Source organism: Ochotona curzoniae, unplaced genomic scaffold (genome assembly GCF_017591425.1).
Source record: "Ochotona curzoniae isolate NIBS_2020 unplaced genomic scaffold, NIBS_Ocur_1.0 contig_2210, whole genome shotgun sequence".
Lineage (NCBI taxonomy): Eukaryota > Metazoa > Chordata > Mammalia > Lagomorpha > Ochotonidae > Ochotona > Ochotona curzoniae.
Window position 1 is genome coordinate 24,831,737 of NW_024465369.1, and position 14,926 is coordinate 24,846,662.

Sequence of the window (14,926 nt, forward strand, 5' to 3'; positions counted from 1 at the left end):
TTAAAATATTTACTAATGACACTAAATCTTGCATTATTAACAGTTGAAATGAAAAATTTCCTAGCTAATGCCTGAAGCAAATACAAATACAAATATTCTTTATGAATGATTCCTCTCTTGTGATACCATGAGTATATGCATACATTCATATATAAATTATTGCTTTTCAAATTGATTGAAGCAATTATTACACTTAGAAACAAGTGTTCAAATTTTGTAGTCTTCTTCATTTGCATTGTTTTTAAGGCTAATAAAAAAGTGACTTTTGACCAGGGTGTTAGGACACATGAAAAAGTTTTGTGTGAACACACCTGACCAGAAGATATCTTATGATTTTTAAAAATCTGTCTTTTTTATAATCTCTTATAATAAACTACTATCTCAATAAAGTATAGAATTTAAAGGTTACTAACTCATTTATGATGTAAAATATCTATGATCATTTGTAAGTCTATTGTAACTATTAGGTTGAATGAGAACTATTTGTGGTATTATTGTTATAAATTTATTTTTGCCTTGGACCTTCAGTTTACATTTTATTGGGTAATTGCTTTTCTGTTTTGAAATAAAAATTCATTTAGTTCACAACTTTTCTAGTCACTCTAATATAATTCAAGTCTTTTGATAAATAGTTAAAACTTCTAGTCTCATGCAATAGTAGAAACTTTGAACTTTAGATGATTGTAAGACTTTTTGTACCTGCTCTCTTGCTCAGACCTGTCTTGGGGGTGGCTAATTGTCAAGGAAAGAAATCTAGTGTCTTCCTCCTCATCCTGAATTTCCTTTCCTTGTTCTAAATACTCCCTAATATTTCCAAATCTAGTTTTTAATCCCTCCAAATTTGAATCACAGAGAATGAGAAGAACTGAAGGGAATGAAGTCAGGAAGCTTTTCCTTCATTGCTACTATTACAAACTGATGTTAGCTTCTAGAATTCCATAGAATTAGAATTTAGTGATTCTGGGCCCGGCGCAGTGGCGCAAGTGGTTAAGTCCTCGCCTTGCACGCCCGGGATCCCATATGGGCGCCGGTTCTAATCCCGGCAGCCCCTCTTCCCTTCCAGCTCCCTGCCTGTGGCCTGGGAAAGCAGTCAAGGACGGCCCAAAGCTTTGGGACCCTGCACCCGCGTGGGAGACCCGGAAGAGGCTCCTGGCTTCGGATCGGCATAGTATCGGCCCGTTGCGCTCACTTGGGGAGTGAATCATCGGACCGAAGATCTTCCTCTCTGTCTCTCCTCTCTGTATTTCTGCCTTTCCAATAAAAAATAATAAAAAAATAAAATCTAAAAAAACAAAAAAAAAGAATTTAGTGATTCTCTTCCTTGAAGTCTGTCACCTGTGCTCTCTTTCACATTTACCACTTATTTCTCTTTGTTTCTTAGGCTTTGATTTAGAATGAAAGATTTTGTTGCTCCAGGGCAGTCTTTCAGGCAGAACCTAAGATGACTCTACAATGCACATTCATTCATATTCTCCCTCCTTCTCTTCGATTATGTGACCCATACGTGATCCACAGAAACACACGCACTCAAGTACATTGCTCTGATAAACTTTGAGAGAGTGTGGTATTTAATACAGCAGTCAGCCATTAGCAGCAGCCAGGCTAACTTTGTTTCTCAGGCAAACACTGTATTTCACCTTCATGGTGGGACCACATCCATCTTTTTCATGCCAAGGGAATGGCAGATACTCCAGCTGCTCTCCCACTTATGGGAATAAGACATATAGGACTTATACTATAACTCCTGAAGAAATCTTCCCCAACATGTTTCTGATGTTACTAACTCATTGCCTTTTAATGAATGAAGAGTTTGTCACCTTACTAAGCTTTTGAGAACCCAAGCTGTAGACTTTGCATATACTCTTATATTCCCTTTGGAGAGAAATGTCTATTGATTCTGGATGCTTCAACTGAAGCATTTTTAACTATTTATTTTTAACTATTGCATTATTAGTTGAAATAATAAGTCTGTTATTTGCATTATATAAATGAATTAAACATAGAAATTCAAATGAAAAGATTGTATATGACATTCAAACAGAATAAGCAAATTTTAAAGATCAACTAAAAATGGAAAATATTCTTAAGCTTCAAGGAGACCGAAGACATGAATTTGAAACAGAGCCATCCAACTTGTCATTATGTCATGATTTCAGAAAATAGATGATCTGGGTACAGCTTTTTTTAAAGTATAATAAATACAAAGAGAAAGAAAAGTGACTACAATCCAGAAATGCATAATGGTAAACATTTTATGAATTTTTTTCATAACCTAATTGTTACAATGCATTAAAGCTTGTGCATTTCATGATGGCAAGGTCACATATTAAAATGGAAATTTTCCAGCTCACTGCTGTCATTTTGCTGGCATGAAAAATATATTTCTCAATATATTTGTTAAGTGTTGTCCAGTAGGGCCTATAAAATAAAGAACTTTTGGACAAGGCTTTAAAAAGCAGATTATTTCACTAGTTATTAGTAACAGTCATTATAAAAACTGGCTAATTAGCATGATAATAATAAGCATGATATGTGTATAATAACTGAATAATAAGCATGATATGTGTATAATAACTGCTAACACAAAGATGGCAATTTGCTAAAACATATCTTTGTTACATATTATGAATTTACTAGTAAACTTCACCAAATCGTGTGATTATTAAATTTGGATGTTTTAATTAAACTTTTGTTGAAAATACATTTTATATTTCAAATGGAAGTTGTTTTTCTCTGACCATAAAGGTAATGCATGCTCTTCAGACTTCCAGTGTAATTTAACATAGGCCAGCAAAATCCTTTTGCAGTTTTCAATGCTTATCATTGATCACTCCAAAGCATTTGAAGTTACTGGTTTTTCATCTCTTTTGAAAATTTTGTTTAGTTCCTGTTACACTAACTCTTCCAGATGCAAATTTTGTGAAGTTAGAAAGATTTTTCTTTTAAATTGTAAATATATTTAAAGTTTGTAATTGTTATTAACATTAATTGTACATATATATGGACTACAGTGTGCTGTTTCAGTGTGTATATAATATACATTGTTCTAATCAGGAAAACCAGAATTTTCCCTTCTTTGATGTTACTTTATGCTGTCTGTCTTATTCAGTGCTATGAACTTTGATGACAAAATGAGGATACTTGTTAGCATTTATTTAACATTTCAGACCATTTTCATATTTGTCTATTCCTCTTTCAAATCCTAAACCTAATTATTGCCCCAATGTTGAATCTTCTCTATTATTCAAGCTTTGAGTAATCATCCATTGTAACCTTATGACATCTTTAGTTAAATGCCACCTGTGTCTCCAACTCAGTCTTTTATTTTTCCCAGAATCCAGTTTCAAATCTCCATTTATTTTATGATCTTCTTTATATTTTTACTCAGGAATCATCTCAAACTCAGCACACATAAAAGTTGCCTTTTTATTACTCATCTTAGAAAATTGGCTCTTTGGTCCAACAATTCCCTTTTAGCTTGATAGTTCTGCACATTTTCCATTCTTCCTCTTTCAAATTCCAAAGAAATATTTCTGATAGTTAAGTGTAGGTATTCATAACCATCAGAATTAATCATTCTCTTTTATAAAACACTTTGTAGTTTGAAAGGTATTTTTGTAGCCATAATTTCTTTCCTTGGAGCTTGCAGGAGGCTACTGTTTGCAGGGGAAAGAAAAAAACTCAACAGCGGTAGTTCTACTCACTATGGTAAGCCTTACGCCGGACTTTGCTCTAACTGTAGAGCTCTCTAGTGATACTATTTCTTTGTCTTTTTATGGTAACTGTGTTCCCGCTTTACAACCATGTTTGTCTTTAGTGAGATATTCCGTTGCACTCCAACTTTCCAATGATCGAATAACATTTTTTGAGAAAATCTGCTTATTTGGGTTTCTGCTGGTTACTTGATGGAATATGGTCTGATAACCCAGTTATTGAATTCTATTTAGTTCTAGAAACATTGTACAAGAATCATCTCTACCATCCTTTCTATGAATTTATCTTATTTACAGATCTATTTTTTTTTATTTCATCCTTGCAAATGACCTCAAGATTTGTTGATGTAATTATATTATTGATTTTTTTTCTTAAATTCATGAACTGCCAGTAACAACAGTTCAAGTTTGGTCTGTCCAAATACAATGAATTGTTAATTAAGAAAGATATAATCCTTGTATTATAATTTGATCTCTAATTTATATATTTTATATATATTGATATTTTATATTTATTTATGTGTATTAGGATACTTTAAAAGTTGTTAGAAAATCAACTTAAAAGATAAAAGAGAGTTAGATACAAACCTTTTAAAATTCTTGTGTAGTTTTCTCATACTATTCATTTCCATGAACTTTTTGAAGTATCTTATGAATACATATAGAGTTTTGTATCCTGTATCATATATGTAAGTGTTTAGTAAAGGACTTTTTCTAGTTGTTCAGCATAGAAAGTTTTGCTTTTTCTTCTCTTTGACGTTTAAAATTGTTTCTTATTTGAGTCAGATGACCTGGCTGTTAATTTAATGCTGACCCTGACTTATGCCTCAGGCTTAGCAAAACTCTTGCCTTGTCCTTGCTTCTGTTTCTGATCTAGCTACTTAAGATGCCTCTCTGTAGCATACAGCTGATTCCAGAACTGAAATTTTAATTTGAACTTCAGTTTCTCAGATTTATTTTTGCATTACCCTACTATCTTCACAAAACCATTGGTTTTGTTTGTTTTCCTGGAGAATTTTCTGTATTTTAGTGCCCCAAAATTTTATTTACCCAAGGCTGTTGTAGCTTAACTTAATCCCTACACCTGTGGTGAAACCCACCATGAACCATGAGGCTTTCGTTTATTTTTGTTCTTCTATGCTCTTCTAATACTATATACCAGAAAAAATAGTGTTTGATTATTATTGCACATTATCTGCTATTATGTATTCCTTTAATCTGCCTTGTTACAACACTAAAATAAAATGTTATAGAATAAGACTTGAAAACAGTGAACTTTTATTTTCTTTTAAAATAATTAAAAATACCAGTAAACAAACTAATATGTGGATCAGATACATTTGGGTATCCTTTTTTTATTCAGAAAGTACTGTATAATGTCCATGTGATACAATAAATCCTTAGTGCACAAAATTTATCTTGTTCATACATGAATTAACGTGTATATTGCTTTCATCCTTGTTAAAAAAGTAAATGCTTACAAAGCTCTTAATATAGACTGAGGAAATAGTAGAGAACAAAGCTAACATGGTCCTTGTGTTTATAGTTCATACATTCTAGCAGAGAAGAGAATGATGAAGTCAATTATTGCGCAATAAATTATTCAGTTACTAACAACATAATTGTGACAAAGTGAACAATAGAGTATAATGAGTTTAGGTAACATGTATGAATTTTGTATTTTCATTTTACACACATCAACTGAGTTAAGATTTGTGGGTAGACAGTCAAATAATCTTATAAATATATAAAAGAAATACAAATTATGAAAACAAAGTCTCCAATACATTTTTATCCTTATAAAGTAAATTGACAAATCAGTAGATAAAATTGGGAGGAATATTTAGAGGTAGAAAGATAGTGGGGAAGTGTATAAAGAAGTTTTAGTGTCAATGAAAAGCTTTTACACACATTTTACTTGATAGAAATCAGACTGAAGTTGTTAGGAGATAATTCTCCATAGATCTCTTATGTTCATTTGTATCTTGTGAACAGAGTCACTGACTGTCTTTTTGTTTGATTTTTTTTTCAAGGATGTTTATGTAGCTGTTTGTGTAGTGAACAGATTATGTAAAATATAGTATCTCTCTCTGGAGCAAAATGATTTGCTTACTGCACAGTATAGGTTATGTTTCTCCCATAGGGCAAATATCACGAAGTTTACTCTCCAATACAAAAGAATTAGATATTTGGGCCTGGCATGATAGCTCAATTGGCTAATGCTATCTTTGCAAGCACTTGGATCCTATATGGGTGCTAATTCTTCTCCTGGCTGTTCCACTTCCTTTCCAGCTCCCTGCTTGTGGCCTGGGAAGGTAGTACAGCATGGCCTAAGGCCTATAAGACATTGCATCTGCATTGCAGATCCGAAAGAAACTCCTGGGTTCAGATCAGCCCAGCTCCAGCTATTGTAGTCACTTGGGGCGTGAACCAGTGGATGAAAGATCTTTCTCTCTGTCTCTCCTTCTCTCTGTAAATATGTCTTCCTGATGAAAATAAATAACTGAAAAAAAAAGGATTTATACTTCCTAACACTATTCCTTTCTTGTAAGCACATCCCACTGCATTTACAGCAATTCTTGGCCTTGTACATATCTTTCTCTGGGTGTTGAAGCTTGGTTATTCTCCAGGTATGTCTCTTTCTGTGACTAATACACAATCTTTTATGTCTGACCCAGGAGTTTCAGGTATTTTTTTGGTATTCATAAAGCTGGCAAATTAAACGCTGACACCCTTTACAATTTTGAACATTTTTGACCATCAAGAAGGGATGAAAATAGGCATAACTTTATGGAGAAAGGAAAATGAGAATCCCAAATTGATTAAATGGGAGCTGAAAGAAGTTTATTGATAGTAAACTTGTTGAACAGATTGTGTAAGCCGTAAATCAATAAACATCCACTTACCTTATTGAATATTGATGATGAGGAATTGGTGAGTAGCCATCCTGACAACCAGGAAGTAGGTTTAAATACAAACTGCTTGACTGTCTGGGGTAACTTCTCTCTGGACCGTGGAACTTTCTTGACAGTCTAGCAGGCTTCCAGGCATTGTATATTGCTGTGATTTCCAGGATTGTGTGAATGCACCTGACTGCTTGTCTTGGCACCTCCTTAACAAGAACTCAGTGACTTGCCCTATATGGATGATCAAGAGAACTTTGACTGTTTCAGCAAGCAGCCCTAAATAGATTATATACTACTCCAATAATTTTGGAGATCTCTGCAAAATGAGACTGCACTAGGCTGTGAACTTGAACTTTCCAGACGGATAATTATCTTATTGTTTATATGTTTCAGAAAGTCATCCCTTCAATGAGAACCATCAAATTAGAAAAAGTTTTGCTAAAATTTGTTATTGATTGTAGCTGATACCAATCACTATCCTCAGCCTCAGATCACTGGTTAGAATTTATGGATAATAGCATTGCACCCATTTGTTTCTTTGTGGTCCAAGTGAGAGACTATGTAACTGCTCATACATCCTACTTTACTTGAACTAATGGCACAAACCAAATGGAAAGTGCAAATTTTATACATTGCCTTCAGGAATGCAATATGGTATAGCCATTCTGGAAAGCAGTTCTTGTAAAAACCTGTACGTAACTATTTGCAGTAGTTCTAGTCATAATTATAAAACACTGGAAACAACTCAAATGTCCTTCAGCAGGTGATGCATGAGCAAACAGTGGTGCATTCATGTAGTGGACTAGCTTATTCAGGACCAGAGGAATGAACTATCAATACTGGAAATGAGGCAGATAAAACATTAAGAACTCAAAGACATTAGACTATGTGAATCAAGCCAGTCTCAAAAAGTTACATACACAATTTCACTTACATGATATTTTAGAAAAGAAAAAACTATGGCAACATAGGACAAATCAGTGGTAAACAGGGATTAGAGAAAGGATATGAATAGGTCCACAAAGGAAAATTACAAAAGAAAGTTTTGTGGTGAATTATTTCAGCATAGGTTTAGAATAAGTACATTTTGTCCATAATCTACAATTCTGAATATTACCCATAAAATGTATCATATGATGTGAGAAAATGTATTATGTGTGTAGGAAATAGAATTAGTTGCCATGATAAATGTTATAAAAAAATTCAAAATGCTCATATTTTATTTTTTGATAATATATTTACATTTTAAATATTCATGTCCTTGAGTAAGCTAGTCATAGTGTTACATTAAATGTATCTTTCCCTGGTGTTTCCGCACTGCTGAGTGTTGCATGGGGTGGGCACAAGAGGTGTGAATCTCAGTGATCCTGAATGCATTGACTTGAGCCTTTTAAGCTCAGAGTCATGTTAATGTCTCTGATTTTTCCTAGACACCCCATCACAGCGAGTACAGTTTATTCTTGGAACTGAGGACGATGACGAAGAGCACATCCCTCATGACCTTTTCACGGAACTGGATGAAATTTGCTGGCGTGAAGGTGAGGATGCTGAATGGCGAGAAACAGCCAGGTGAGGCTTTTGTAGACAGATGAAGGCATTACTAACGTTCATATTTTGAAGGAAGGAGATCCCCAGTGGCAATGGTTTTTCAAACATCCACAATTGTTGCTGACTTCTGAAGTTGCTCATCTGGTCGTGGATATGGGTCAGGGGAATCTGAAAGCAATAATTATAGTAAACAGCAACACACAGCCAGCAGCAGCTGCAGTCTTGAAAACAGACAGTGGTGTAATTTGTGTGTCATCAGAAAAACAAAAGAAATCTGAAAGTAAATTATTCTACTATTTTATGTGCTGGCTTTCATCCAAGTTAGTGATCTCATATAATAATGTGTATGTAGGGCATCTTGTTTAGTTTTGTTTTTGTTTTTTTGAGAAGGGCTTAGTTCATGAAAAGAGGCTGTAGGTTCTTTCTGGGCCTCATGCTCTGTTTGGTAGGAATAAAGGCATTTTGTAATGTGTTTCTAGGGTAGCATAAATTTAAGCATAATAGCTTTTCCTGAACTTTTAAAAAAATGTTACTTTTTGTATTATTTGTAAGTATATTTCTGTAGTGCCATATTAATGATGAATTGCTACTAAAAAGTCATGCATACATTTTTAGTTACTTCTTATTCAAGAATATTGTTAATATTTTAACTGATAGGTAAAATTGTACGTATTTATGGGGTACGCAGGTGGTGTTTGATACATGTTACATTTCCATCCACATCCCTATGCAGATAGACATATAGGGTGTTGTCATATCTTGCTATCATGAATAATGATGCAATGAATGTGGAGTGCAGGTGTTCTTTTAAGAGAATGATTTCCTGTTCCTTCTATTTACACACCCAGCAGTGGGATTTATGAATAACTTTTACTTCTGTTTTTAATTTTGAGGACCTTTATGCCCTTTTCCATAATTGTTGGACAGGAATTTGCAAGGATTTCCCTTTCTCCACATCTATGCCAATAACTGTTACCTTTTGTCTTTGTAACAATAGCAATTCTGACTGGAGTGTGGTGTTATCTCATTGTAGTTTTGATTTCCATTTCCCTGGTGATTATTGATATTTTCCTGTAAGAAATATCTACTTTAGGCCCACTGTCCATTTCTTAACCAGATTGTATACTTTTCCTTCATTATGGCTCATTTGATTATTTCTTTAACATTTATGTTATGTGTGATGCTTATAAAAGAACAGAAAGCTTAGATTTTGCTTTAAAGAATTTCACAGTCTAATTTAGATAACCACATTGTACATATTGCATAATGAATGCTGTGAAAGTGTAGGAATACCTTGGATATGCTTCTTAAATTTTAAAATGAATATGAATCACCTGGAGTCTTGCTAAAAAATACAGATTCACATCAAATGAAGATCTTTCTCTGGGAGTCTGTTTTCTACCTCTCTCCCCCTTTCAAATACATTAATACAGCTTTTAAAAAACATTGGTTCACTAGGACTTGCGCATAGAGTTTCAGATCCTGCATTTGCAATAAAACTTCCATTGGTGTCAAATTTCTGGTTTGAGAACCACAGGGGTAAGGGATGGGTTGTGCATAGTTTCCACTGAAAGATGATGACTGAGCTGATCTCTGAAGGTTGGCTTTGTTCTCTAGGCAGAAAAGCAGAGGAGGTACTAGGAAGAGGGAGCAAGATGTGCTGGAACATATCACTGCGATATATTTTACTGTTTTTCTAGGTTATCCCTTCTATGGTCAACTCCATTTGATAGAATTTTTTATGTTGAACGTATTTGTCAGTGGTCTTCAGATTGGAACAGCTTTCTGAAAGTCACATACTGCAATGGACCCTGTTAAATTTATGCCTGTATTTATTCATTACCTAAATTCTATCTATACAAATTAAGTACTGCATTATATGTTCAATCACACACATAAATACTTTGACAACACTGGTCCGACTAATTCTTGCTTGATGTATCTTGATTATATAGCTCTCCTTTGTTTTTAAAAATAGTAAAAGTAAATAGAAAATTAAGATGATTATCACCACATTTATCTCCAATAATGATCTCTAAATTCATTTTTGATTATTTCAAATTTTGCTTAGTATAATACTTTTTACAGAACACAGTGCAACATTTTAACATTTACATATATAAGCCAATAAAATCAGGAAATTAACTTTTCTATTTTCTTATCTTTCTATTTGGAACCTACCACCTTTTCTTTCATTTTTATACAGAATATACTACATTATTATGAACTACAGTCCACCACATTGTGCTGTAGAACACCAAAGCTCTTTTACTTCCATTTGACTACATTTTAGCACCAATTATTCAACCCTGTAGCATTTTAAACAATAAAAGTAAACAATACTACCAACATTTAAAATTCAAAACTTACTGATTAATAGGAAACCAAAAATGTTCCTCTACCCTTGACAGTTCCTTGAATGTCTTTTCTTAAGAATTTTGATATCTGTATGTAGTTGCTAGACCTCTCTGTATATTCATGAATACCTAGATCCGTATGTACATAGATCTATATGGATGTATTGCCTTTTAAAAAATTTATGCTATAGGGATTGTAAGATACACATCAGTTCAATGTATTGTTTCATTTAGTGATATATTGAGGACATGTTCCATATAAGTAATGCAGACAATATTTTTCATGGCTGACTTGAATTTGATTTTGTGGATGATATATTTTTTGTGTGAATCATACTTTTTAATGAAAAATTTATGTGAATTAACTGATTTTCCCTACAATACCTTTTATTACAATATTTTAAGTACCTAACTAAATTTAAAATAGTTTTTATATAGCTTTGTAATTCTTTTTTACTTAAAAAATTTTTGTCTTAGAGATTTTTTTTTGCTAACATAAAATTGCAGATTTTATAGGAGAAAATGCAATGTTTTGCTTTTTGCATACAGTGTAAACTTAAATCAGGCAATTAGTGTTTCTATTTCCTTATTTTTTCCTTTATGTAGCCTACCAAATCTTCTATGGTTCTTCATACACACTGAGCTATACTTGCCTGACTTATACAACTATCCTGTGGGACCCTAGAACTTATTATGTGTTTATTTTAAAGATATTTATTTTATTCGAAAGAATCACATGGAAGAAAATGGAGGGAGTGTAAAGAAAGAGAGATCTTTCATTTCCACAGGGAGCCACATTGGTCAGTTCTGGGCCAGACTGAAATCAGAGGCTTGGAACTCTGTTTGGGTTTACAACATGACTATTACGGATCAGAGCACTTACGCAATTTTCTACTGCCTTTGCATGCACATTAGCAGGGTCCTGGAATAGAAATGGAGCATCCAGGACATTAACTGGCACTTAGATATGGGATGCTGGCAGTGCAATGAGTGGTTTAACATGGTGTGCCACAATGCCAAGCCTCCTATATGACTGTATTTTGATATCTTATTAATCAAGCTCCATCTTCCTCTCCTTCCCCCATCCTTCCTAGCCTCTAATAATCAATATTTTAATATAAAATTTATTTATTTTTATTGGAAGGACAGATCAGATTTACAGAGAGGAGAGACCGGGAAGAAAGATCTTCCATCTCCTGGTTCACTCCCCAAATAGCCATAATGGCCAGACATGAGCCGATCTGAAGCCAGCAGTCATGTGTTTTTCTGGGTCTCTCACATGGATGCAGGGTCCACAGCACTTGGGCCATCTTCCAATGCCTTTCTAGGACACAAGCAGGAAGCTGAATTGGAATTGGGGCAGCCAGGACACAAACCGGCACCTATGTGGGATCCTAATGCTTGCGAGTTGAGCATTTAGCCATTGAGCCATAGTGCTGGTTCCATTAGTCAACACTACTACTTTTTAGTAAGTAAGTTCACATCTACTTTTTAAGATTTCCATGTATCAGAGAAAGAAAATGAAATATTTATCTTTCCATTCCATCTATGTTGGTACAACTGTCAAAATTTCATTTTGTGCATGTGTGGATGCATCATATTCTATTGTGATTATTTGGCAAAGTTTTTTATCCATTCATCCATAAATGGACATGATCTGGTAAATGTTAAAACTAAGAATTGTCTACTTTTGTTTCTCAGCTGCATCAAAATTTAGCTGTTTGGAGATTTTAAATATATTTGCTGGTATTTTTCATGTGGTGACAGAAAAGTAATATATTTTTCCATGGATTAAGCTATGACATTTTTATTGTTTCAAGATAAAAATTTGTTGATCACATGTATATCTCCCTGTTTAAACAAGAAACATCTTGCACTGGTTAGAACAAACAGATGTTTCTGGATGATTTGCAGAAGGGAGCTCTGGTGATTATCAACACTAGACAGCTCTGATTAGAGTCACTTTATTACTAAGTACTTTCTGGAAGAACTTTGATTAGATTTCCTTATTTGTCCTTGTCCTATTGGTGAAACTGAGAAGCAACATTGGACTATATGTTTTAGCACAAGCCACTCTCTCATTCTTCAGAGTTGGTAATTTTCCACCTTTTCTATCAAATAGTGATCCATTCCTTCAAAAAGTAACTACTGCCTTGTAACTTGTCCAATCTCATGAGGCTGGGGAGTAGCAGAAGTGATACTAGAATCTAGTTCTGTTTTTCAAAGGATAATATTTATAAATTAGAGAATGAGAGAAGGACAGTAAGAGAAACTCATACACAGGCTCAATCTCTGCATGGAAGGATTAGGGCTGGACTGAGGCCAGGGCTGAGCCAGACCCAATTAGAGCTTCAATGTGAATTGCAGAGACCCAGTTACTTGGGCTATCTCATCCGTCTTCCAAGTTCTATATTAGCATGAAATTGAAGTTAAGAGGTGGAGCTAGACTCTAACTAAAACTTAGGTAATCTGATGTGGGACACTGGGTGATAACATATGTGGTAGGCTAAATGCCTGTTCTTAATGCAATTATTTCACTTGCCACAGTTGAGCAATTGAAATTTTATATTATAATGGATTAAATTGAATAATACGTTTATTGTGAACCACTGTTTACTGTTGTGAATGCTGTAGTGTATTTATGAAAGACAAAAGATGATTTGGTTAATTATTTGCATTCTCTAATAATACTAGAACCTGTTTCTGAATCCGTACTTCTGGCACCTTATGCATGGTACAGCTGTTTGAGGTTCAGGAGGCAGCTGATGAGCAACCAAAATAGTAACAGACATAGAAGAGAAGCATAGATGAATTTTGGCTGAGACACAATACTTCAGAACATAATGTATTTATTGAGGACTTAGAAATGTAGTGGGTTTTAAAGTGGCAGATATGATTTTGTTTTAGTTGCCATAGTTTATCTTAAAAAAGGGCTAATTTTAGTTAATTCATGACTCGTAACTTTTCAAGTGCAAAAATTAAATTGTTAAATTATTAGCATAATCATTCTAAGCATTTCTCTCTTTTCCTCTCCCACAGCTTGTTAGTATTCCAGGTGGGAATAATAATTTTCTATCCTAATAACTGAAACAAAAAGGATATTTTATCATGCTGCACCTGTCATATATCACATCCTGAATAATTCATGCTAGTTCTGTTGCCAAATGAAACTTAAGGGAAATTTTAGATTTTGAAGTTAATTTTGTGAATTATAATTATTTAATAAATGTTTGCTAAAAGCAGCTGTTCATTTTTTAAAACCCTGAGAAGCCATCTGAATAGGCTAATGAAATCAGCATAATTATAATGGCCTGCTTATAAAAATCATAGAGCATTATTAATAGAGTGTGAGCAAAGTTACCACAGCTGTGTAGTTGTGGAGACAATATGGTTGACTCACTGTGTGGCCCTTTAAAAATACTTCCACTAAGAAGCTTAGAGACACAAGGTGGGGGGTAGCAGTTAGGCCTCCGATGCATGTAGTATGGAGAAGGATTACTACATGAAAGGATTTTATTGATGCTGCTAAAGCTTTAGATATTAAGAATTATTAAGGATTCAGATCGTCTGGATTTTTTTCAGGGGAATGTGGCATGTGAATATAACATGGATGAAAAATAAATTTTAGGTTTTGGTACACTTCATTTCCCCTTAAGATTACTATAGGTATTCTGTTTGTCTGTTACTTTCTTGTGTCTCCCTGACCACGTAGCTTCCTGACATGTCCTCCAAGTCTCCTAGAAGGGAGTGTTTTCTGCTGAGATAGCTAATATTTCTCCCAAACTACAATTATGGCTGATATAGTAATTCATTTCCGTCTAAGCAGATTCAGAATAAAATTCTTAGAAAAGTTAAACTGAGTTGGTCATGCCGACAATGCAACTAAGGAGTTAAACTGCCTAGAACATCTACTTTCAATTAACAGAACTTTATTTTGTATGTATTTTAATATGAGTGTTCTAGAGGCAATTATTATTAATGTAATCTTCAAAGAATCCATAAAACATCTATTTAATGTTGTTTAATAGAAAGAGACTACAATGTGTTAATTATGGATCAAAGCAGAGCCAGAAATACCGGAGAAAATGTAAATAATCTGTCCAGGATTTCAAATCTGCCTTTGGCTATGGATAATAGACAATTGGTCTATAATTTTAATTAATTAATTAATTAATGTTGCATTGTTCCATTCCATATAATTCATATGTTTCTTTTTGCTTTGGCTTGTTATTCAAACAAATGTCAACAGAGTTTGCTCGAAAAATGAAGCAAATTGCAGTACTTAAGGTCATTAATCACAATTAGGTATTTTTATAAATTATAGCATATTTATTAGCCAAAAATCTTGAAACAAGAATTGATATGTTCCCAGATGTGTTAATCTCTCTCTAAAGCATGAAGA

At 33.9% G+C, this 14,926-nt stretch overlaps 1 protein-coding gene across 8 annotated transcripts in view; it reads left to right on the top strand.

The window, feature by feature from the left end:
• Positions 1-14,926, top strand: part of SLC4A10 (solute carrier family 4 member 10) — a 247,691-nt gene that overhangs the window by 128,636 nt on the left and 104,129 nt on the right. For all 8 annotated transcript variants that reach the window (XM_040971641.1, XM_040971645.1, XM_040971642.1 and 5 more), the window contains exon 4: positions 8,050-8,188. In XM_040971641.1, coding sequence (XP_040827575.1) covers positions 8,050-8,188 — 139 coding nt within the window. The remainder of the gene's footprint in view (positions 1-8,049; positions 8,189-14,926) is intronic.